The sequence below is a fragment of the Armigeres subalbatus genome, chromosome 2, assembly GCF_024139115.2.
Source record: "Armigeres subalbatus isolate Guangzhou_Male chromosome 2, GZ_Asu_2, whole genome shotgun sequence".
Lineage (NCBI taxonomy): Eukaryota > Metazoa > Arthropoda > Insecta > Diptera > Culicidae > Armigeres > Armigeres subalbatus.
Genome location: NC_085140.1, coordinates 463,516,767 through 463,539,379, shown reverse-complemented (window position 1 = coordinate 463,539,379; position 22,613 = coordinate 463,516,767). Strand labels below are relative to the sequence as shown.

The following is a 22,613-nucleotide window of genomic DNA, read 5'->3' as shown; positions in this document are numbered from 1 at the left end:
AAGAAAACCTACATAGCTAAAAAGAATACTCAACAGCTTTCACCCAACGAAAATCGCATGTTGATTAATCGCCCCAATAATTAGTAATCGATTTTAAGACAGGCTGCGAATCTTTAGTCATGATCGTTAAACTTCATAGAGGGCATCACTGAAATGTGCAGTGCAACATAGTAGCCTGAATTTGTGTGTGCTATCTTTCGCGCCACGAGCAGCAATGTTGCCTGTTGATGAGTTATGCAATTAGCTCCAGAAAACCACGGAATAAATTAAATTCGATTACTAATTATTGGAATGATTAATTGAGATGCGGTTTTCACTGAGTGAAAGTTGTTGAGTATTCCTTTTAGCTATATAGGTTTTCTTTTAACCTGCGCTTGATGGGGAGGCATCATTAACAGTATAATGAAAAAAAAATTTCTCCATAGTAATTTGCATGCAAACTTGAAACGGCTTGTGCTAAATCAGTTTTAATGCAAACGAGCTCAAATGTTCAGAGGACACTCAGAACATGGTAAAGAATCAGATGAGCACTTTGGAGCAAAATAGATTTTTTGAACCACCCTAATGCCCAGGGAGTCGACCAAGAATTGAACTCGCCATCTCCGGATTGGAAATCCTAAGCCGTAGCTTCTATAATTACGTCGACTGCCAAACCGAGTAGGCACCGAAAATGGCAAAGATGGGTCAAAATTTTATCGATAGGATTGGGACTACAAAATCGGGTACAACATTCGCTTCCAGGGACTTGCTTCTACTTTCCTCTTCGTGGTCATCAATTTCGTTTTCACAAAGTAGGGTGTGGTGAACTTTCTATAGGGAAAAGATCTGTTTCGGCAGTACTTCTTGTTTCCACCATCGCCCACAAGACTATCTAGTCACATTCAAACCAAATGTTATGTTTGTGACTGAATAGTGGAGCTTGGGATGAAAATAGGAGAGCTAATAACTTGTCCTATATAGTGAAACTTAATTAGAGGTGTTCCTTATTCAAAATTATTAAGTTTTCCTAACTATTTTCAAAATAGTTCCTCTTTTTCATGAAATTTTACCAAAAACCCAATAAAAGTGTGTTCAAACGCGCAGAACGATCTCAAGACCAACGTTACTTTGTTCTGCCTTGTATGGTTGACGAAAAATATAATTAGTGCGCGATTGAACGTGTTTTAACAGCGCAAAACGATCTCAAGCAAAGGTGTAGAATTTCCAATCCGGAAATGGCGAGTTCAATTCTCTGTCCGGTCTAGGATGTTTTCGGGTGGGAAACATTCTCGACTCTCCGGCATAGTGTATACATTGTACTTGCCACACAAGATACAAACTCATGCAATGGCGGGCTTAGAAAGCAGACCAAGTTCCAGTTGAAATGTAGAGCCATTGAAGAAAAAGAAGAAGAAGAAGAGGATGATGATGAGATAAAATAATATAACCTTTGTTCCATTCTTAGAAAGTTTTTCGATTGAACGAAAACTTTTAAAAACACAGGAATTTGAAGATGAAATTCAATCCAATTTAGTTTATTATCGAATGTTCATTCGTGTGTTGAGGATAATTGCGTGTTTAGACGTCGTTGAATTTTCAATAAAACACTAGGCAAAGCCTAATGAGCACTATTGCTTTTGATACCAATCTACTATTGCGTTCAAAAATGACGAAGAAAAGAGTCCATGTCTTGGCTAAAGGCGAGAAAGTAGAAAGTAATCTAAATAGGTTTTAGCCTTTCTCGTACAACAAAGTTGTACCGAAAGGCTATCATTTCACTCCGAAAGCGAACTTTATATAGAAGGCTCGTAGACCCAACCCTATACCAATCGAGCTCGACAAACTCAACAAATGTTTGTCCGTCCGTTCGTGTGTGTGTTTGTATGTGTGTGCGTGTGTACACAAAAGATCAAATTAATGTAACCAACTTTTCATATAGTAATTCTTAACCGATTTTTTACCATAAGTATCATTCGAAAGGTGGTAAAATCTTGTAGATCTCTATTGAACTTTGTAACGATCGGTCATTGCGTTTAAGAAGTTTTGAAGAAAATAGTGAACCAAACCGAAAAAGGTTGGCGTCTTGGCTCAATGCGAGAAAAGCAATACCACTACTAGGTGTTTTTTTTTTTGTTTTTTTTTATTTCAAACAAACACATGTTTGCGTGATAAATTTTAATTGCAACAAGTTGCAAAAAGATGATTTTTTTTGCACAAGTTGTACGTTTATCCAATGAGGCTCGCCGAGTTGGATAAATACTACGAGTGCTGAAAAAAATGAGTTTTGCAACGAGTTGCAGACGCTATTTTTTGCAATGACGAAAAATGAACTTTAATTTTATAAATCTGTACCCAAAATTGTACAGTCTAATTTACTCCACATGATAATGCTTGCCAATAAATGCGGAAAACGATCAGACGAAAACGATCCATGTTACCGAGCCAAAATGCATAGTTCTACAAGTCGTGAAGCGATAGATGTACTTGCCTTTGGAAATTTTTGATGTCATGTCCACCAAACTATTTAATTTATTACGGAGCGCATAGAATACACTATTTGAGCACTTACCCAAACTAATTCAGCAAAATGTAGTCATGTAACAACTGTTCTGATGTTAGTTTTTCATTATAGCACCCAAATGAGTTTTTTGTTAAATATCTTGGCTGTGCATATGCACAGCATATGTTTCGAAATGGACAAATTGATATGAAATTTGCGAAAAAGAATCCACGTGTCTTGGAGGGACTCGAACCCTCAACCTCCTACTCTCTAGATAGGCGTGATAACCCCTACACAACAAGACCACTTAAAGGTCACGTTTGCGGAAAAGCCATCAGAATCCGAGTAACAACCTCCACCGCGGTTAGCTCTCTTTTTTGCAAATTGAATATCTTTCGGATGCTTGATTTGCCCAATCTCCACATTTGCTTTACTGTTGTATATCCACAGCCAAGCGAGTGCACATTATTTATTAAACGAGAGGATCGCACTCCATGCCCCCCAGCAACGGACTGGGCGGGACGGTATAGAATGCGAATTCAATCGCACTCTGCTCTGCTGCTTGCAAAAAAGAGAGCTAACCGCGGTGGAGGTTGGTACTCGGATTCTGATGGCTTTTCCGCAAACGTGACCTTTAAGTGGTCTTGTTGTGTAGGGGTTATCACGCCTATCTAGAGAGTAGGAGGTTGAGGGTTCGAGTCCTCCAAGACACGTGGATTCTTTTCGCAAATTTCATATCAATTTGTCCATTTCGAAACATATGCTGTGCATATGCACAGCCAAGATATTTAACAAAAAAATGGTTTTCGTACGGCCGAGTTGCCGAATAATATGCAATTAATTGACCCAAATGAGTGTTATAATGAATATTATGCAACCCATTTGAGTTGCATAATGTTCATTATAGCACCCATTTCGTTGTATGGAAAAGTAGGCCGTTTTATCACTCAAAGACGAACTGTATACTAGATATTATGATCAGGAATTGCAAAAAATATAGTTCTTATATTGAATTAACATCAGAGTGGATATGTTACACTTCGAAACCAAACTGCAACCATATTAATCAATACTGAAAACTACGAATCTTTCGTATACATTTATTTAAGGACATTTGTGTTTTCAATGAATGACCATTCAGTATAATATAAAATGCATTGCAACGATTTCATATTATAATTTCCTATCCAAAAAAAACCTATGTGAAATATGCAGTCATGTACACATTTTGCTTTTAATAGTATTATTCTTATTCGGAATTCCTGGTAACTATCGCTACATTACTCAGACTTTACTATCAAGATCCCCTAAGAACGATATTTAACTTTTCTTCCCTAGTGGGGCACTTGCCTTTAGCTTTATTATAATTACCATATTCGCATAATGGCTCGTTGCAACGCCCATCTTTAATACATCTGCAACATAAATACTTAATTAAAACATAATAATTATATTTATAAACATGGAATCGAAATCAGTACCTTCTATTGTCCATAGAAAAATGCTCCATCCCTCGCTTAAACTGATCGCACTGCGTATCACTGGAAGAGCAGTCGCATATGCATCGATTTTCATCATCTATCACTCGTTGAAACAATGAGGGGCAGGCACAAATTGGCGCAGGCAGTAACGGTGATGTTGTTGAAATAGCAGACCCATTGCGACTAAAGCACGCACATTCAGTGTGATTGATAAAACTCAGACTTTCAATTGATGGCATTGACCCAACGGTGTGAACCTGGAATGTAAATCGTACAATCAATATCATAATATTACGTTCATACAATCACACTACATGAGAAACTGCAAATAAACTAAGGGGTTGGTTTCAAAAATGATACTGATGTCACCTAAAATTTGTAACATTCTTTTCAACTGGTGTGCTTTACTGAAACAGAATGTAATACATTTATTTAATATGATTATTAATTTCTCTATGAACATTCTAGCAAAAATAACACAATTCTAGCATAATTTTTGAAAACGTCGTATGTAATGTGATACCACGAAAGTATCAATACTTTTACTTTCAAGCAGAATCGTATAAAAGTATCGATACCACAAATTATCGAATGTAAAGTATCGATACCTACTCGTATCATATGAGTACTTATATATTTGAAGTAAAATTTTGTCACTATTAAATAGTCATCCATAATATATTTTGATGGAATACTGAGCACTTTTCATTACTATTTGTTCATCGATACCATAATTCACTCCCCGAGAGTGTATCAAAAGATGCTAAACGTTTTTTTCATGCGAAACACATTTTAAATGTAAGAAAATAATTAAATAATGTTAATAGTTGCAATATTTTGTATTTATGTTCCTAAGATGCGAATCTCTTTGATGCATCCTCAATGGGACTTTTGTTACATGGCTGCAAATATTACTGCTAAGCTAAGATTAGATTGAGTAAAATTTAATCAACGTTTCTCAATTTGAAGTGAAGCATGCGAATTCTCTAATATAAAAGTTACACACAGGATTTGAATCCATCTGTATACTCTCTCGATGGGTAACATACCGTGAGAGACGTTTTTCGGAAGCTGTTACGATATTGTCAGATTTTCTGGATATGATACACTACGCGGCGTTTGTAGTGTTCCCAAATGGGTACTTGCACAATACTTCACGCGGCGAATGACTGTCGAAAGGTACGGCCTGGCCAAACGATACACCGCAATGCTATTCACCCATAAGAATCAAGTGAACGGGGTGCAGAAAGCGCGGCGGTACCTTTCATGAAGGGTTCGCCGCGTGCAATTTTGAGAAAATCAGGCAATAATAAACACTGATTAAGGGTGCTATACCCCATTTGAATTTCTTTTAAATAGCCCTAATGGCGGGGCATAGATTCTGATGATGTTATTCAACTTGGTTTACACAGCTGTGCGAACAAAAATATGAACCCCAACATAAAAGGAGCGAGAACAAAGTGTTCTATCAAACCCCAGTCTTTTTTCTACGTAAAGGTTATATGATCACTCGTGTTATATACCGATCGACTCAGTTCGAAAAATTGAGGTTATGTATGTCTGTGTGTGTTTTTATTTTCTTCCTAAGCAATGGAGGGGGAATCTGCTCAACAGACATCCTGGGTTGACCATGAAGTTCGGGGTTAGGGATCACCTCCAACAGCAAACGAGGGAGGCAGGACTACATCTCCGAACCGCTAAACCGTTTCCATTGCCTCCAAGCCCATAGTCCCTTCGGTACAAGCAGAAAGTAATGCTTCAAAGGGGGCCAGTGCACAACGCACCCTCGAGGTTAGCTACGTGTCCTTGCAGCACCGAACATCGTGACTCGCTCTTTAAGAAGAACACCATGGTATCGTGCCAGCGCATTTCCGGCTTTCCAGGTGGCCTTACCACGCCCTATGTCCTCGGAAGGTGGGAAGGGTCGACTTCGCGCCTGCTTCCCTCTGCACGACTGGTATCAAGAATGATGATGCCGCGTGCACCCCAAATTGACCTCTCTGCGACAGGGTCTATTCGCCAACACACAGAGGGACTTGCCGACGCGGTGCCTACGCCTGCCCCAGCCTTGACGAGGACCCTTTCCGTCCTCGGGCTCGGAACCCGCCCGGTTGACCGACGCCGCGAAAACGATGATACCATGTTGTTTTTCGCGCGGCCACTTGTTCGATAAAAGGATCGAGTTCGACCACATTCTATTTACTTCTGAGCCACTTGGCTCCCTTGTTTGTACCAGGCACAAATCTCCCGAATTGAGGTGAACGTGCCCCTGGAGCCGACGTTCTGATACACAAAATTATTGAGCCCTTTATCTTTTCCTCGTGCCATTCAGCACCATCTCCTTTTCGAGCCATTTAGCTCTCAACGTGGTCGCACTCTACTCAGATAATCCCCGGCGGCGGATCTATCCTACTCCGACAGGGAGTCCCCCGGCGGCGGAAGCTCCCCCGAAACCGACGACCCGCATCCGGGGAAGGCTGTTTCGTTATCAACACCACTAATACACCTGGTCAGCAGGTCCTATACACTTTCTCACGTCAACGGGTTTACCGGACGAGTGCCGAAGTCGATCCAGAGATTCCGGGTGCAGCATAGCGTCCGGTTCAATGGTGCCTCAACGACCCGAAACCGGCCCTTCAACGCGTCGCGATCTACTCGGCCTAGTCCCCGGCGATGGATCTGGCCTACACCGACGAAAAAATTCCCTGCGGCGGATCTGTTCTCCCTTGTCTATGAGCCATTCAGCTCCTAGCCTGATATAGGTCTAATCATAGTCTTTTAACAACATTCTCGTGCCATTCATCACCATCTATCAACGTTGAGCCAATTAGCTCCCAGTTCCGTCGCGAACTACTCAGATGATCCCCGGCGGCGGATCTATCCTACTCCGTCAGGGAGTTCCCCGGCGTAGAATTTTCCCTCGAAACCGACAACCCGCTTCCGTGGAAGGCTGTTGCGTAGCCTGAACTACTCTTAACATCTAATTTGCCTTCTCCAATCTTCAGTCCTTTCTCACTTCAGCGAGTGACCGGTCGAGTGCCGAAGTCTATTCTGGGTAGTAGATTCCGGGTCAATGGCGCCTCGACGACCCGAAACCGGTACTCTTACGCGTCACGGTCTACTCGGCTTAGTCCCCGACGGTGGATCTAGCTTACACCGACGCACCTCCCCGGCGGCGAAAGTTATCACTTGTGGATTCATTTTCTAAACACGCACAACTGTTACCAATGGATACTAAAAATCTTATAGATGTTAAAAACGCTTTAGCGCAATATTTTGCTACATTTGGTACACCCACAGAAATAATCACCGATCATGAGACTACTGAAAGCAACGGCTAGGTTGAGAAAACCCACTCAACGGTAATAGAGACGCTAAACGCAAATAAACACAAATTCCCGAGTTTAAATACAGTTGCCCTTATCCACTTAACAGTTTCTTTCTGTAATTCCAGTGTCCACTCCTCGACGGGATTTTACTCCAAACGAGGTTTTCTTCAATCAGGAGAACGTTGTCATCCGACAAGAAATTGACGAATCGGCACGAGAACTTTTCATTAAGGTAAAATCAAATTTAGACAGAGCGGCAGATAGACCCCTATTTTTAATGATCAACAAGAGGTTTTCATAGTCCATTTTTATATAACTTATTCACAAGCGATATGATGTCTGTCATTCCTAATGGTTGTATTTCACAACATTTAGAAATGCGAAATCTTTATTCTGACCCTGTACTTTTATTTAAACTTAGAGAATGTAAAATCCAAACAGGCGTAACAAAAATCATTCATCCAATTAATTTGACTAATATAGAGATTAACGTACTTCTTTTTAGCGAAATAGCCAAACGAACAGATAATAAACTACCAATGTCAAAATTATTATTTCAAAAAAGTAGGACATTAGTCAACAACTTTTACCAATTGAAACCTATTAGTAATAGACGACACAAACGCTGCACTATGGGGGATCCCCATACAAGCGAGCGGTCAAAAATAAAATTGGACTTTTAAAGTGATTTTCCACTTAGTTTTAGCTGTGTATGGTCGAAATAGCATGAATATACAATTTCCAACCCCCCCCCCCCCCTTTGGGGATCGTCTATGAATTACGTAATTATTTTTTTCATAGGTTCGATTAACGTGACAAAGCAAACCTATTTGGGAAGTTGAAATTTCGTGCGTTTTCTTAAGGAGAAGGAAGGGGGCTGTACAAAAACTAAGTTCAGCAATTTATGGACATTATGGCGGCGATCATGTTAAATGACATTAATTTCATGACATTCCGTGATATTTTTTGTTCTCACTCTCATGCCTCACAATTTGTATTTAGAACAATTTGTTTGACAAAGTACTAGGATCTGAAGGATCATAAAGCATTAAATGTTAATCAAATAATCAGAATTGAAAATAACTTTTGAAAAAGGGTATTAGCAAATTAGAAATCGCAATCCCATGACATTTTTACGTGTACAAGTTATTCAAAAAATGAGATTAATATATTCTCAAAAAATGTGGACATTCATTGTGGAATGTAAGAATGCTCCATTCTTCCGAAAAGCAAAATTCTTTTAATTTAAATAACAACACTATTTGAATTACTTTTGATTTGTTTTCATGATTTCTACAAGTTATATACAGCATCATTCTTTTTCTGTGTCAAGGTTTAAGTCTTCAATGATATTTTCTTCAATTCCATCAACGATGGAAGATGAGATAAATTCATCCTAAAGTATTAGAAGATAAAGAACTTTGAAAATCTTCAAATATTACAAAATTACGCATGGCATAAGAATAACTAAGTGAAAATTTTTTCCAACGTCTCCTCGTTATCCAAATCGAGCTTAAAATGGATCTGATTCATGTAAGGCACGAAGGAAAATGTCAACATTTGCCTCTCTTGATCATTTTCTTGCATTATGAGTTCTAAATTTCTTCAACTGTTTATATTGACTTTCCGCTGGTTGTTCAGCCAGTGAACCTCAAAGTGTAGATGAGTGAATAAATATTTCCCTACCATTAGCCAGACATTCATGAACACTAGCAGGAATTTCATACGCTCCGTTCTAACTAAGATATTGTTCGTCTTTACTTTGCAATAAACATGTCGGGAATTATTGATTCCAGGAGATTTATAAATATTTACATATTATAAAATCTCATATTTAGTTTCCTCCATCAGTAGCTAATGAATAGCTCAGAAAATTAGGTTTAGAGAATGACTCAAACCACTCAAGCCCCAAACGCATTTCAGCGGGAATGGCGACGGAAACGGTAAAATTTGACGGGAAATATATGAGCGAACTGTGAAATCCTTCCGGTACCGTTTTGCTGCATTGCATTGGGGTTTTATTCATTTACTCCTTTGAAAAGTTAATTAAATGAGCTCAAAGGGTTATAACTAAAGTCGACGCTATTACCAATAAATGTAGTTTGACCATACCCTTTGTGCGCATAGTTCAGTCTGACCGATTTTCAATAGGAACCGATGGGACTAGATTTCCCGTCGAATGACACTTGTTGCGCGACAATCGGACACCAATAAGTGTCTAAATGGCGATTGCGTTCTTTTGCGCACATACATACAGACGCGCATGCACAAACATACAGACATCACCTCAATTCTGCGCGCTGAGTTAGTTGATATATACCACGAGGGGTCTCCGGGCCTTCTATCAAACATTCTGTTTTGGAATGAGCATTAACCTTGGAGTACGAGAGAGAGGCAAAACACGGTAAAAAAACAAATGAAAAAAATCAGAGTGACTTAACTCTGTTAATTGCAAATACTGGCAAGAAATTCTTTCAGGGACATTTTAGTCGAAGCTTTGTCCTTGATGTGTATCATAAAAGAACCCGGGATTCCTTGAGGAAAAAAGTTCTTCACTATCAAAGTTGAAAATCGCGTCGTTTTGGGAAAAAAATATTGCTTCCGCATTTTTTCAATTTTTTTCACAGTGTAACCATTAGTTTTGCACACCATTTAAAAGCTTATACAATAACCTTTGTAATGATGTATTAACATTGAAGAAAAAACATTTAAAAATATTTCAATAAATAGTTGAAAATAAAATATTTTTTCAGAAAATTTGCTAACTTTTTACCCATTTCTGACTTTGCCACCTTATATCTTTTTGGAACTAGTGCACCTAGAGACTTCAAATTCAGAATTTCTCTTAATTAGAGTATTGACAATGGAGAGAAAATATTTTAAAATAATTCGGAAGACATGACATTTTCGATTAATGACCGCCCGAAATCCTATAGTGCGCTGGGACAAAATTGGTCAAACATGGAAATGGATGGCAGGCAGCCCTGACGCGGAAGATTTGAGGCTTATTAACAGAACTTTGAATGAGCTTATAAACGAAAACAATCATCAGATTAGGGTGAACGACGTTATTAACAACAGGATTCAAGAGATGTTATCTGCCGTGAATCGCATATTTGTCCCATCTTTGCTGGGTTTCCTATTCAAATGGGACAAATATGCGATTCACGGCAGTTATACACCATCAATAATTTAATCAAACAACAGTCAATTACCAACAAACTCATATTAGAGGAAATTGACGCTTTAACTCTAATACTGTACATTGACACCATCAACGATGTACTTGAGGAAATCCAAGATACAGTAATAAGGGCGAAAATTTCTTTAGCAAACAGTAAGCTTCTGACACTGAAAGAGATAGTTTTCATGGACTCACTATTGCAAGATCAAGGAGTCAAACTAGAATTTCCATAAGAAGCGCTCAATTTCGCCATACCAATGATAGTCACCAAACATAATCTATTATTATACACACTAGAAATTCCTGAGATAGAGAAAAGATCTTCCGATATTATCGAGATTTTCCCTCTCACAGTAAATGGAAAAATAATAATCGACTTACCGAGATTCATTTTCAAGTCAAAGGATCAAATCTTCACAACTGCTAATCCAGACAAATTCGTTCAGCGATAGTCATTGTCATAGCGAAGTCATTGAAAGACAATTGCACCTACCCAATAGTCATGGGTCTAGCAAGTCATTGTAATGCACAACAATCATTGGAAATCCAAATCACTCTAATTTCGGAAAATAAACTTTTAGTCCAAAATGCAGATCAAACCAAATTATCATCAAGCTGTGGACCGGACGATAGGAACCTATCGGGCAATATTCTCATCACATTCAGCAACTGCAGCATCAATGTAGCCAACAAAACCTTTATGGCTACAGAGAGATAATCAACCCCACCAAGGAATTGCAAGGAGCATTTCCAAGCTTAAAATTCACTGGAACGTCAATCTCCAACCAAATATCTCAACTTTAACAAATCATACTATCATCAACAGAAAGCACATCGAGAATATCAAACTAGAGCAGTTTTCCCATCAAACCTGGATATTCAGCCTAATAGGAGGATTGTCAACCACAACGGTAGTTATTTTCGGAATAACGATCCTCATCTGTCTCCACAGGAAGAAAATAGTAGTCAAAATTAAAAGCCCACGTCTTAGACAAAATGCAGCAGAACAAACTGGTATCTCCAAGAATCTTGAACACCCTACAAAGGATCAAAACAAGGACGAGGACGTCCTTTCTTTACCCCCTGGAGGAATTATGTTGCACACCCAAGAATAACCGAACGATCAGCAGAATTCCCTTAGCAACAACCACACCGACCCACATCAGGAATAAGCACATCAACACCTTTGCACCGGACGTCGACCATCGTGCCATTATTATTTATTTAATCAGACTAAGGCCGAACAGGCCTGTGCGGTATATAAGAGTCTTCTCCATTCGGCTCGGTCCATGGCTACACGTCGCCAACCACGCAGTCTACGGAGGGTCCGCAAGTCATCTTCCACCTGATCGATCCACCTTGCCCGCTGCGCACCTCGCCTTCTTGTACCCGTCGGATCGTTGTCGAGCACCATTTTCACCGGGTTACTGTCCGACATTCTGGCTACGTGCCCGGCCCATCGCAGTCGTCCGATTTTCGCGGTGTGAACGATGGATGGTTCTCCCAACAGCTGATGCAATTCGTGGTTCATTCGCCTCCTCCACGTACCGTCCGCCATCTGCACCCCACCATAGATGGTACGCAGCACTTTCCTTTCGAAAACTCCAAGTGCGCGTTGGTCCTCCACGAGCATCGTCCAGGTCTCGTGTCCGTAGAGGACTACCGGTCTAATTAGCGTTTTGTAGATTGTCAGTTTGGTACGGCGGCGAACTCTATTCGATCGGAGCGTCTTGCGGAGTCCAAAGTACGTACGATTTCCAGCCACTATGCGTCTCCGAATTTCTCTGCTGGTGTCATTTTCGGCAGTCACCAGTGAGCCCAAGTACACAAATTCTTCTACCACCTCGATTTCGTCACCACCGATGCAAACTCGCGGTGGGTGGCTATCATGTACTTCGTCTTCGACGTGTTGATAACTAGCCCGTTCCGCTTTGCTTCCCTCTTCAGTCTGATGTAGGCTTCTTCCATCTTATCAAAGTTACGTGCCATAATATCAATGTCGTCGGCGAAACCAAATAGGTGAACGGACTCATTGAAATGTATCCCACTCCAGTTAATCCCTGCTCTTCGTATTACCCCTTCCAAAGCGATGTTGAATAGCAAACACGAAAGACCATCACCTTGCCGTAACCCTCTGCGGGTTTCGAAGGGACTCGAGAATGCCCCTGAAACTCGAACTACGCACATCACCCGATCCATCGTCGCTTTGATCAACCGTGTCAGTTTATCCGGAAAACCGTGTTCGTGCATTAGCTGCCATAGCTGGTCCCGATCGATTGTATCATATGCGGCTTTGAAGTCGATGAATAGATGATGTGTGGGCACGTTGTATTCGCGGCATTTCTGCAGTACTTGGCGAATGGCGAACACCTGGTCCGTGGTGGAGCGTTCGCCCATAAAAACCCGCCTGGTACTGCCCCACGAACTCCCTTGCAGTTGGTGCTAGTCGACGGCATAAAATTTGGGAGAGTACCTTGTAGGCGGCGTTCAGCAATGTGATTGCGCGGTAGTTGCTACAATCCAGCTTATCGCCCTTTTTGTAGATGGGACACACGACACCTTCCATCCACTCCTGCGGCAAAACTTCCTCCTCCCAAATCTTGGTAATGACCCAGTGCAGCGTTCTAGCCAGTGCCTCACCACCGTGTTTAAATAGCTCTCCTGGTAGTTGGTCAACCCCAGGGGCTTTGTTGTTCTTCAGCCGGCCAATCTCCTCCTGGATTTCCTGGAGATCCGGAGCCGGTAGAATTATGTCCTGCGCGCGTTCTCCCAGGTCCATCACCATACCGCCATCTTCGTCTGCCACATCGCCATTCAGGTGTTCTTCGTAGTGCTGCCGCCACCTTTGGATCACCTCACGCTCGTTCGTAAGAAGGTTCCCGTTTATGTCCTTACACATATATCAGGCTGTGGCACGTGGCCCTTACGTGAACGGTTTAACTTCTCATAGAACTTTCGTGTATTATTAGCGCGGTACAGTTGCTCCGTCTCTTCACGGTCTCGATCTTCCTGCTGGCGCTTTTTTCTCCGGAAAATCGAGTTTTGTCTGTTCCGCGCCTGTTTATATCGTGCCTTGTTCGCCATCGTGCGGTGTTGCAGCAATCTCGCCCATGCTGCATTCTTCTCTTCCACTAACGGCTCACATTCGCCGTCATACCAGTCGTTTCTCTGATCCGGGGGCACCGTGCCAAGTGCAGCGGTTGCGGTGCTACCAATGGCGGATCGAATATCTCTCCAGCCATCTTCAAGAGACGCTGCGCCTAGCTGCTCTTCCGTTGGAAGTGCCACTTCCAGCTGCTGCGCGTATTCTTGGGCTAGTCTACCATCTTGTAGCCGCCCAATGTTAAGCCGCGGCGTCCGACTTCGACGCGTGTTGTACACCGTCGAGAGTTTTGAGCGCAGGCATACTGCAACGAGGTAGTGGTCGGATTCAATATTCGCACTGCGGTAAGTGCGGACGTTCGTGATGTCGGAGAAGAATTTACCGTCGATTAGAACGTGGTCGATTTGGTTTTCCGTTTCTTGGTTAGGTGATCTCCATGTGGCCTTGTGGATATTTTTGCGGGGAAAGAAGGTGCTTCGGACTACCATTCCGCGGGAGGCTGCAAAGTTTATGCATCGTTGGCCGTTGTCATTCGATACGGTGTGCAGACTATCCGGTCCGATGACCGGTCTATACATTTCCTCCCTTCCTACCTGTGCGTTCATGTCACCGATAACGATCTGCTCCAGCTGTGCGTAGAACGCTTCTTTCTCGTCGTCGGGTCTCCCTTCGTGTGGGCAGTGCACGTTGATGATGCTATAGTTGAAGAAACGGCCTTTAATCCTCAGCTTGCACATCCTTGCGTTGATTGGCTGCCACCCAATCACGCGTTGGCGCATCTTACCCAGCACTATGAAGCCGGTTCCCAGCTCATTGGTGGTGCCACAGCTTTGGTAGAAGGTAGCCGCTCGATGCCCGCTTTTCCACACTTTCTGTCCTGTCCAGCAAATCTCCTGCAGCGCCACGACGTCGAAGTTGCGGGGATGTAATTCATCGTAGATCATCCTGTCGCAACCTGCGAAACCTAGCGACTTGCAATTCCATGTTCCAAGCTTCCAATCGTGATCCTGTATTCGTCGCCCAGGTCTTTGCCGCCGATTATATCGAGTCGCATTATCTCTTATATTGTTCGTAATGATTGGTTTTCTAGGCGGCTTATTGGGCCAGCGCAAACCTCCTGTCTCGTCGGAGGGCCGTCGTGTCAGGGCTGTTTAGCGTCCCACCTAACACTAGGACTTGGGCTTGTGCGCTTTGAGCGGCACACGGTCGCTTTGGTGGGGCCTCTACTTGCGGATACATGCAGCTTTTTATAGAGGTTTAACAGGGCCCACTGTCAAACCCCACCACATCCTAGGCAAGCCCCACAACTCGCAGATGGCCTGGGGAGGGATCGTCAAGCCCTTGGACATAGTCCCTGCTGTCCCATCGTGCCATGCAGAGACCATTATTGGCCCCCAAATTGCAGTATCATCAAGTTTTAGCTATTAAGTAGGGCACAATCAATCGAGTTCAGTCAGTTAGTGTTCAGTTCCCATTCTAGATAGTTAATCAGTGACTTAGTTCGTACATTAATTGTATCTTAATTTAAGTAATGAGTAAATAAATTGTTTTTTTTTTACTCACACCCGGTCCTCCGACTGTTTTTATATATAAATATATCGTTGATTCGTTTGGCGTCACCCGGCGGATTACTGTTCTGGGCACTTATTTCTTTCCAAGGTTATTTCAATCCACGTATGCCCCCCACATTTTTTTGTATTAGACGATCCACAATACTAAAGATTATGAGCAGAACGGAGGTAAGCATAATTTCAAGGAATTAACCACCGACAATTTCGCAAAGGTTGATAATTGTGCAGATTTTAGTTGGTCCTTTACAGGATTGTACCAACATGTAACATCCACTGGTTAGGGGCCGTACACTGATTACGTAAGCATTTTTTCTGGGTTTTTCAACCCCCATCCCCTCATGTAAGATTTTTCCCATACAAATCAATTTTTATTTATTTAGAAAGTGGCCAACCCCCACTTCCCCCATAAGTGCTTACGTAAATAGTGTACGACCCCTTAGTTGTAATTTTGATAACACATCAAATGTGTACGATTTGGTTAAAACCATGATGGTAATGCATACCTTATTTGTTAAATTTATTACAGCTTTGCGTAAACATTATTTATCAACCGTCTAAGACGAGTTTAGTACTCTCCATTTAATTCCACTACTTTTTGTTATCTTTGGAGATACGTATTTCGACCTCAACTGTGAGGCCGTCTACAGTGTCTCGTATTTGACTCGACTTATTTATATCGGAAAATATAAAAATGTTTAATTATTATGGAACGTTATAGGGGAAATGTTACAAAGTTAAAAAAAAACCCAAGACTCAAGACAAGTACTTACAAAAAAAAATAGCTCTACCGTTGAATTCCTAGATGCTGCGCAAGTTTGTGTTGGCAAACAACATCCAACATCGTCGCCACATCGATGCAGTATAGTGCAATGGGGGGTGTAGTGCTTAGAAGGATCGTTTGATGCTAGTATCATTTTTGGCTTTGGGGTGAAACACGAACCTTCTCGTTTTATTTTTGCTGCGTGAAATGTGGCCAAACGAGATGCATCTGCAAAAAATGAACGGAATGTTAAAATAAATACGGGTATGAATCCTTAAAAGCTAAAACACACACACACACACACACACACACACACACACACACACACACACACACACACACACACACACACACACACACACACACACACACACACACACACACACACACACACACACACACACACACACACACACACACACACACACACACACACACACACACACACACACACACACACACACACACACACACACACACACACACACAAGGGGCAGCATGGCCTAACGACCCCTCCCCATGGCCACTGTGACAGTGGGCTCTGATAAACCTCTACAAAAAGCTGCACGAGTCCGCAAGCAGATCTTATCAAAGCGACCATGTGCCGCCTACAGCTCACAAGCCCGGCCGGAGTGCCAACCACATCAGGCACATCAGGAATAGAGATGGGCGCTCCGCTCAGGAGCTGTTCCAAAGAGTCGCTTCCTTACATTGAGCTGATGAGCCATGGATCTTTTTTGAAGAAGCCCAGCTCAGCAGCTCACTTAAAATTGATGAAATCATTGTCAAACACGCGCCAAGAGAAACTCCCTCGAGCGTACGCACTCGAGTACGCGCGCTGTTGTATTTTGTACAGCACAAACGAAAATACCACGCTCGCGGTACACAACACAAGCGAGCTTGTATGAGCATTCCAGTCCAGTACCGCGCACGTGCTGATCGTTTATTATTTGTACCTCAAGCACCATCAAGCCAAGCGACAGCACCATCTAGCCAAGCAACAGAAATCAATTCTGCTGCAGAGAGGAACAAGAAATACACAAGCAAAAATAATATAGCTTGCCGTCTATTTCTTAACCCATACCCACATACTCGGCGCTACGAACGGACACACAAAAGATACCCAGTAGTGCGGTAGCGAACGAACCGTACCAAGCAAAAGATCCGAAGATCCGAACAACTCTCAGTTCCGCTCATGTCGTCGTCCAGCTCGAAATTGCTGTGACATGGAAGCGAGAGCTGCGCCACCAGCTCAGATCCGTGCGACACGGATCTCGATCCGGATCAGTCGCGACCGATTCTAGCGAGCGAACCGTGTGGTTCAAACGAACCGAACTGGGAGCTGTGCCTTGCACGGAGCGGATCTTTTACTTGCGACGGGTTTTCCCGCCAGCATACATGTGCACTCGGTTTGTTTGTAGCACCGTGCTCTGTATTTTTTTACTCTCTTGTTTTTATTTCTCTCGCATTTCGGGAACCATGGTTGCAATGAAGATGAATGGACTCGCTTGTATGAAAGCAACTACGCATGGTTAGAAGGGTTAGAAGCGCGCGCAAACAAGGCATTGATTTACTGCACCCAGTATGAAGAGAAAACTTATGACACGTGATATGGTTCATATACATATCAGAGACTAGGGACTGAATTATTCAAATTAACGATTTGAGAAACGTTATCAACAAAATGTAACTTAGAATTATGAATAGAAAATAATGTTGAGTAAGTGTTGTTATAGAAATAAATGTGATGGTTCTAATTGAACTCCTAGACTTCAAAACTAGACGGTCAGAAGAAGCGTAATAAATGTTATTAGTTTAAAATTGCCGGTTTTTCAATAGAAATTATTACCTCACTGTAGCTCAACATTTTAAAAATTTCAAAGTGAGGTAAATAGATGAATGATGAATGAATGACATAAATTTTTCAAATTTTTTAACAATAATTAAAATAATAATATTACCAATTATGTTTAAATATATGTAGCATTAAAGAACTGAAGAGCTGATCCAAGAAGCTGACTCTTTTCAATGAGCTGAACGGATCAGATCCGCTCACTGCAATGAGCTGTTTTGCCCATCTCTAATCAGGAATAATACCAGTGATCAGGGTTTGAATCCAAAGGAGAATGAGAGAATCTCGCACTTATCATGTCTGTATACACTAGAATAGGGCGCAGTTGTATCGAAAAACGCAAACTTCGTCCGATCGAGTGAGATCAAGGTTTTTCTGAATCGTTTTGGGACCCCAATAAACTGTGCAAAATATGGGCTAGATTGGTTGCGACCTCGCATGCCGCATCGCATTTTAAATTTACATGGAGATTAGTATGGGAAAACGTACTTTTTCACATTTTTGCTATTAGCGGCTTCAATTTATCATCAATCACGTGAGTCAATACGTTAGCATATAGTCTGGAAGATGCCGAAAGACTTTTCCGAAGAAGGTATGTAAATGGAAGGTCTTCAAAAATTGTTATTACGTTTCGAAAATTGATTGTTCAAACCATATGCAAGAAATCAATGTTTCTGCCAGCACTACCGGACGACCTATGGATATCGAAGGGCAAAGCCCATTTTCCTTCTTGTCGGATTTTTTCTTTGTGGAATGATTGCGGATAGCTCTCATTAGCTCTTAAGCCCTATAAGATCAATTGTTTTGAAATAACACTCAGTTAAATTATTGGTCTACGTAGTTCGGCAGTGCTGGCAGCACAAACACTGGTTTGAACACTCAATCTTCGAAGCGATATAACTATTTTCGTGGACGTTCCAGCAACGTGCCTTTTTCAGCAAAGTTTTTCGGCATCCTTTGGGTTATACTTTAACGCAATGTGCCACTTGGTTTACAATGAACTGAGACCTCTAGTAGCAAAAATATACGTTCTCCCATACTAAATTCCATACAAACTTCAAACGCGATGCGGAAAGCGAGGAAGCAACTAATCGGTACCAAATTTTGCACAGTTGTTCAGGACCCAGAATGACTTCGAAAAACCATTGATTTGAAAAAATGACCATGACGCCCCACTCTAGTATACACTCTCGATAGGTAGCATATGATTATGCATTTCTACTTGTTTTACACAGCAGTGCGAAAAAAATATGGTCCCCAACATGAAATGAGCGAAAACAAAGCGTTTTATCAAACCCCATCGGTGGGGGCCGCCTATCCGAATCAGTTTTTTCCAACTTGTATATTATACAAGTGCGATAGTTTTGTTTTCATGGCTTGTTATGATTCGAAGAGGTTTTTGCCTCTCTTTTATCGTTGTTCGTTATCTATTGAGAGCAATTTCTGCAAACCCTGCCAGTGATATCCTGATTAAATCAAATAAAATCAGAAAGTAGTGGTACTCATTAGGAGCTACAACTTGGGAGGTCTAACCTGATGGAGGTGAGGAAGTGAGTCAACGGGCTTTATGTCTTCGTGAAGGATAAGCACAATGTCCACACTAAGATCAAACTTCTAGCGACGAGCATCAAATCCACCGTTAAAGCTGCCGAGCACGAGCATAACGAGCTAAATAGAAGAGAGGAAGCCTCTGAAAAAACATTAAAAGATTCAGCGGAGCATACAACAGACGAGGCACTGCAGACACCAATGAGCCCACGAAATACTCGCACGGAGAAGCGAAGCAGGGACTCTCCAGGAGAACGTGCAAGATTGTGCTAGCGTACTGAAGAAAGACGACAAGAACGGTGATTGGCAAACAGTGGAAAGCCAGCGGGAGAAGAGAAAGAAGCAGTAGGAGAACATGGAAAAAGGAGCAGAAGAAGAAAGAAAAACATCGCTCTTCTCGTAAGAGGGTCAAGGGGGAAAGACGACAAGAACGGTGATTGGCAAACAGTGGAAAGCCAGCGGGAGAAGAGAAAGAAGCAGTAGGAGAACATGGAAGAAGGAGCAGAAGAAGAAAGAAAAACATCGCTCTTCTCGTAAGAGGGTCAATAGGCCTTGATAGTCGAAGTGAGCGATAAGACGATGTACGCAGCGATCTTACGGAAGGTGAGAGAGGACCCGCCCAAGTAACATTTCAAGTTTTATTCAGCTCTAAGAATGGTTTTCAAGATCAATTAATAAGATCTAACAATAAAACCGAATAATACATGGCAACCTTATGATGACCACTATAAGACTAAGATATTGCCAAGTGGCCCTCTCCAGATGACCACTATAAGCCTATTATAAGAGCATTTAGAAACCCTTTTTAAACCACTCGCAAAAAAGGGAATTTGGCTGCGGCAGCTGTCAAAATGTTGCTTTGAAAAAAGAGAAACAAAACTTTGTAGAAAAATAATAACAAAATGGATTACTGATGAAAATTATGATGATGACAACAAAATATTTTTTTCAGGTTATTTTTTCGATTCAGTACCATTGAAAAGGAGTGCGCTTCCGACTTTATGGGCAAAGCTGGTGAAAAAATAAGGTTGAACACCACGCGCCGACAATATAACGCAGTTCAGGGAAACAAATAGAAAATATTTTTTTACCGCTACATCTACGATGTCCACCAAATCGATAACTACTTTTGCTCAAATTAATAATAAATAAAATTATTGATCAGAAAAAGTATGGAAAGTGGTGAAAATGTCGTAAAATCATGAATTTCAGTGATAAATTTCACTGACTGCGAAATGCTCTTCCATTTTTAATATGGCCATCATGGAATTTGATCAGAAAAATTTTGCTAAAATTAAACACCGTCATAAACTCTTCGCAATATAAACATTCTTATGGAGGTAATGAATTTGTCCACATTATGATGATGACGATGATACTACCATGTATTGTAGCAAGGCACCTGCCGATAGCACTGGCCATATCTGACAAACGATTTGATCATGATTATATTATTGTTTGTATTTCAACAAACTCCTGTATGAAGGGCCAAAAATGGGTGGGTGGTTCCATACGCAGATACACTTATGCGAATCCACGGGATGAATAGAGAATCTCCTTCCAGAAGAAAGTTCGTACATACAATATTATTATCTAGCCCTCGTTTCCCAGATTGTAATGAATTTGTCCACATTATGACCAAAAATTGGAGCTGTATTCAAGCGTTGAAAATTGGATTTATTACGCTCTTCATCACAATCATAGATCTGTTCAAATGGTCAATAGGCATTTGACATTTGAAGCTTTTTTCAACAGATTTATGAGAGGTCTATTGATAGCAATAAGAGCGCCAATAAAACTGAGCAATTAGCTTGGTGATTGCTATCATAAGTCCGCAATAAGAATTAGATAAATCCAAGAAGCATGGTAATTGTTACTTGGGCGATTGCTGTTCGAGCTGAAGAAGGATCCCACGATCAGGAGTTCGGCCTTCCGGGAGCTCATTTCCAATTCCTTAGGTAGTGAAGGGTAAGAGCTTTAACGCAGGAGGCAGTAGTCGAGTGCAGAGACCTGGACGATATCACTATGGTAGACGAACTGAGCTCACAATGCACGCTGGGCGAAGTTCAGATGACCATTCGGTTGAGGAAAGCGTACAGTGGTACACAAATAGTAGCGATACGACTACCGGGAGACGCTGCCAATAAAATGGTGGTGGTGGGCAAGGAGAAAGTCGGATGGTCGGTGTGTCATGTGTTGTACCGAGAAGCTGAGCTGACGCTGATCGTTGAGGCAACGCTTATCGAGTCGTAACAAAGAAGATCAGGGGTCCAGCGACACCAGCCGAAATGTGTCTTGACAAATTAAGGATCATCGTGGATGATCTTTTCCCATAGCATGGTTCTACGACGTGGCCGCGTACGACGTACGAGGATGAAGACCGAGTAGCCGCTGCAGGTACATATGTAATTCTCCAACGACGAACTGTCATCAGTGGCGTTTCCGGGCTTGTTCAGGATGGTGCTGCAGAAGTGTTTAGTAGATGATAACCTTCCAGAAGATCCAGAAATTGGTGCTGCTGCCGAAACCAAAAAATGGCGGTTAGAATCCAGCATCGTATTGGTAATGCAGAGAGGGCGTCCGAAAAGAAGAGAAGCGGCAATATGCGGTTATGCGCGGTAGTGACGATTGACGTCAAACACACGTTAAATAATGCCAGCTGAGAGGCCATCGCCGCAGCGCTGTACGGAATGCGGATCACCGACTTCCTGTGTAAGATCCTTAGCAGCTACTTCCAGAACCGGATTCTGGTTTACGACACTAATTCGGAGCAGTAGTCGATCACGGTTACGGCAGGCGTTCAACAACTAAGCCCAACATTATAAAATGTGATGTACAACAGGGTGCTAACGCTGAAGTCGCCCAGAGTCGTAAAGATTTACTGATTTGCGGATGATGTCTTCCAAACGATAACTGGTGAGTCGCTGGAGGAGGTGGAAATGCTGGTGGCGGAGGCGATCGATACAGTAGAAAACTGGATGAATAAAGTCAAGCTGCAGCTGGCTCACCACAAAGCGGAAGGAATGCTGGTCAGCAACTGAAAAGTAATTCAATGGATACACCCAAGCAGCACAGTTAATCACACAAAAGTTTTCCTGACTTAACTCCAACAAATTGGCTTGCCTGGTTTTTGGTTTAGGTACTTATTTATAACTTATTTAAAACGGAAAAAGCGCAAGAGGTGGAGTCAATATAAAACATGTTCAAGTTGCATTTGTTATATTTCTGATACATATTTATAACCAACATATGTAAATAAATGTCATAATGTGAATATGAGGCGACCGATGATTTTCAGAAACATAT

General features: G+C 41.8%; 1 protein-coding gene across 2 annotated transcripts in view; it reads right to left on the bottom strand.

Moving 5' to 3' along the window:
- Positions 1-3,252: 3,252 nt before the first annotated feature.
- LOC134213890 (lateral signaling target protein 2 homolog) overlaps positions 3,253-22,613 on the bottom strand; it is a 60,750-nt gene continuing 41,389 nt past the window's right edge. The window contains exons 4-6 of one of the 2 annotated variants that reach the window (XM_062693342.1): positions 15,918-16,135; positions 3,961-4,217; positions 3,253-3,894 (exon numbers count right to left, since the gene is read on the bottom strand). In XM_062693342.1, coding sequence (XP_062549326.1) covers positions 3,777-3,894; positions 3,961-4,217; positions 15,918-16,135 — 593 coding nt within the window. In that variant the 3' untranslated portion in view covers positions 3,253-3,776. The remainder of the gene's footprint in view (positions 3,895-3,960; positions 4,218-15,917; positions 16,136-22,613) is intronic. The other variant, XM_062693343.1, reaches the window with a different exon arrangement.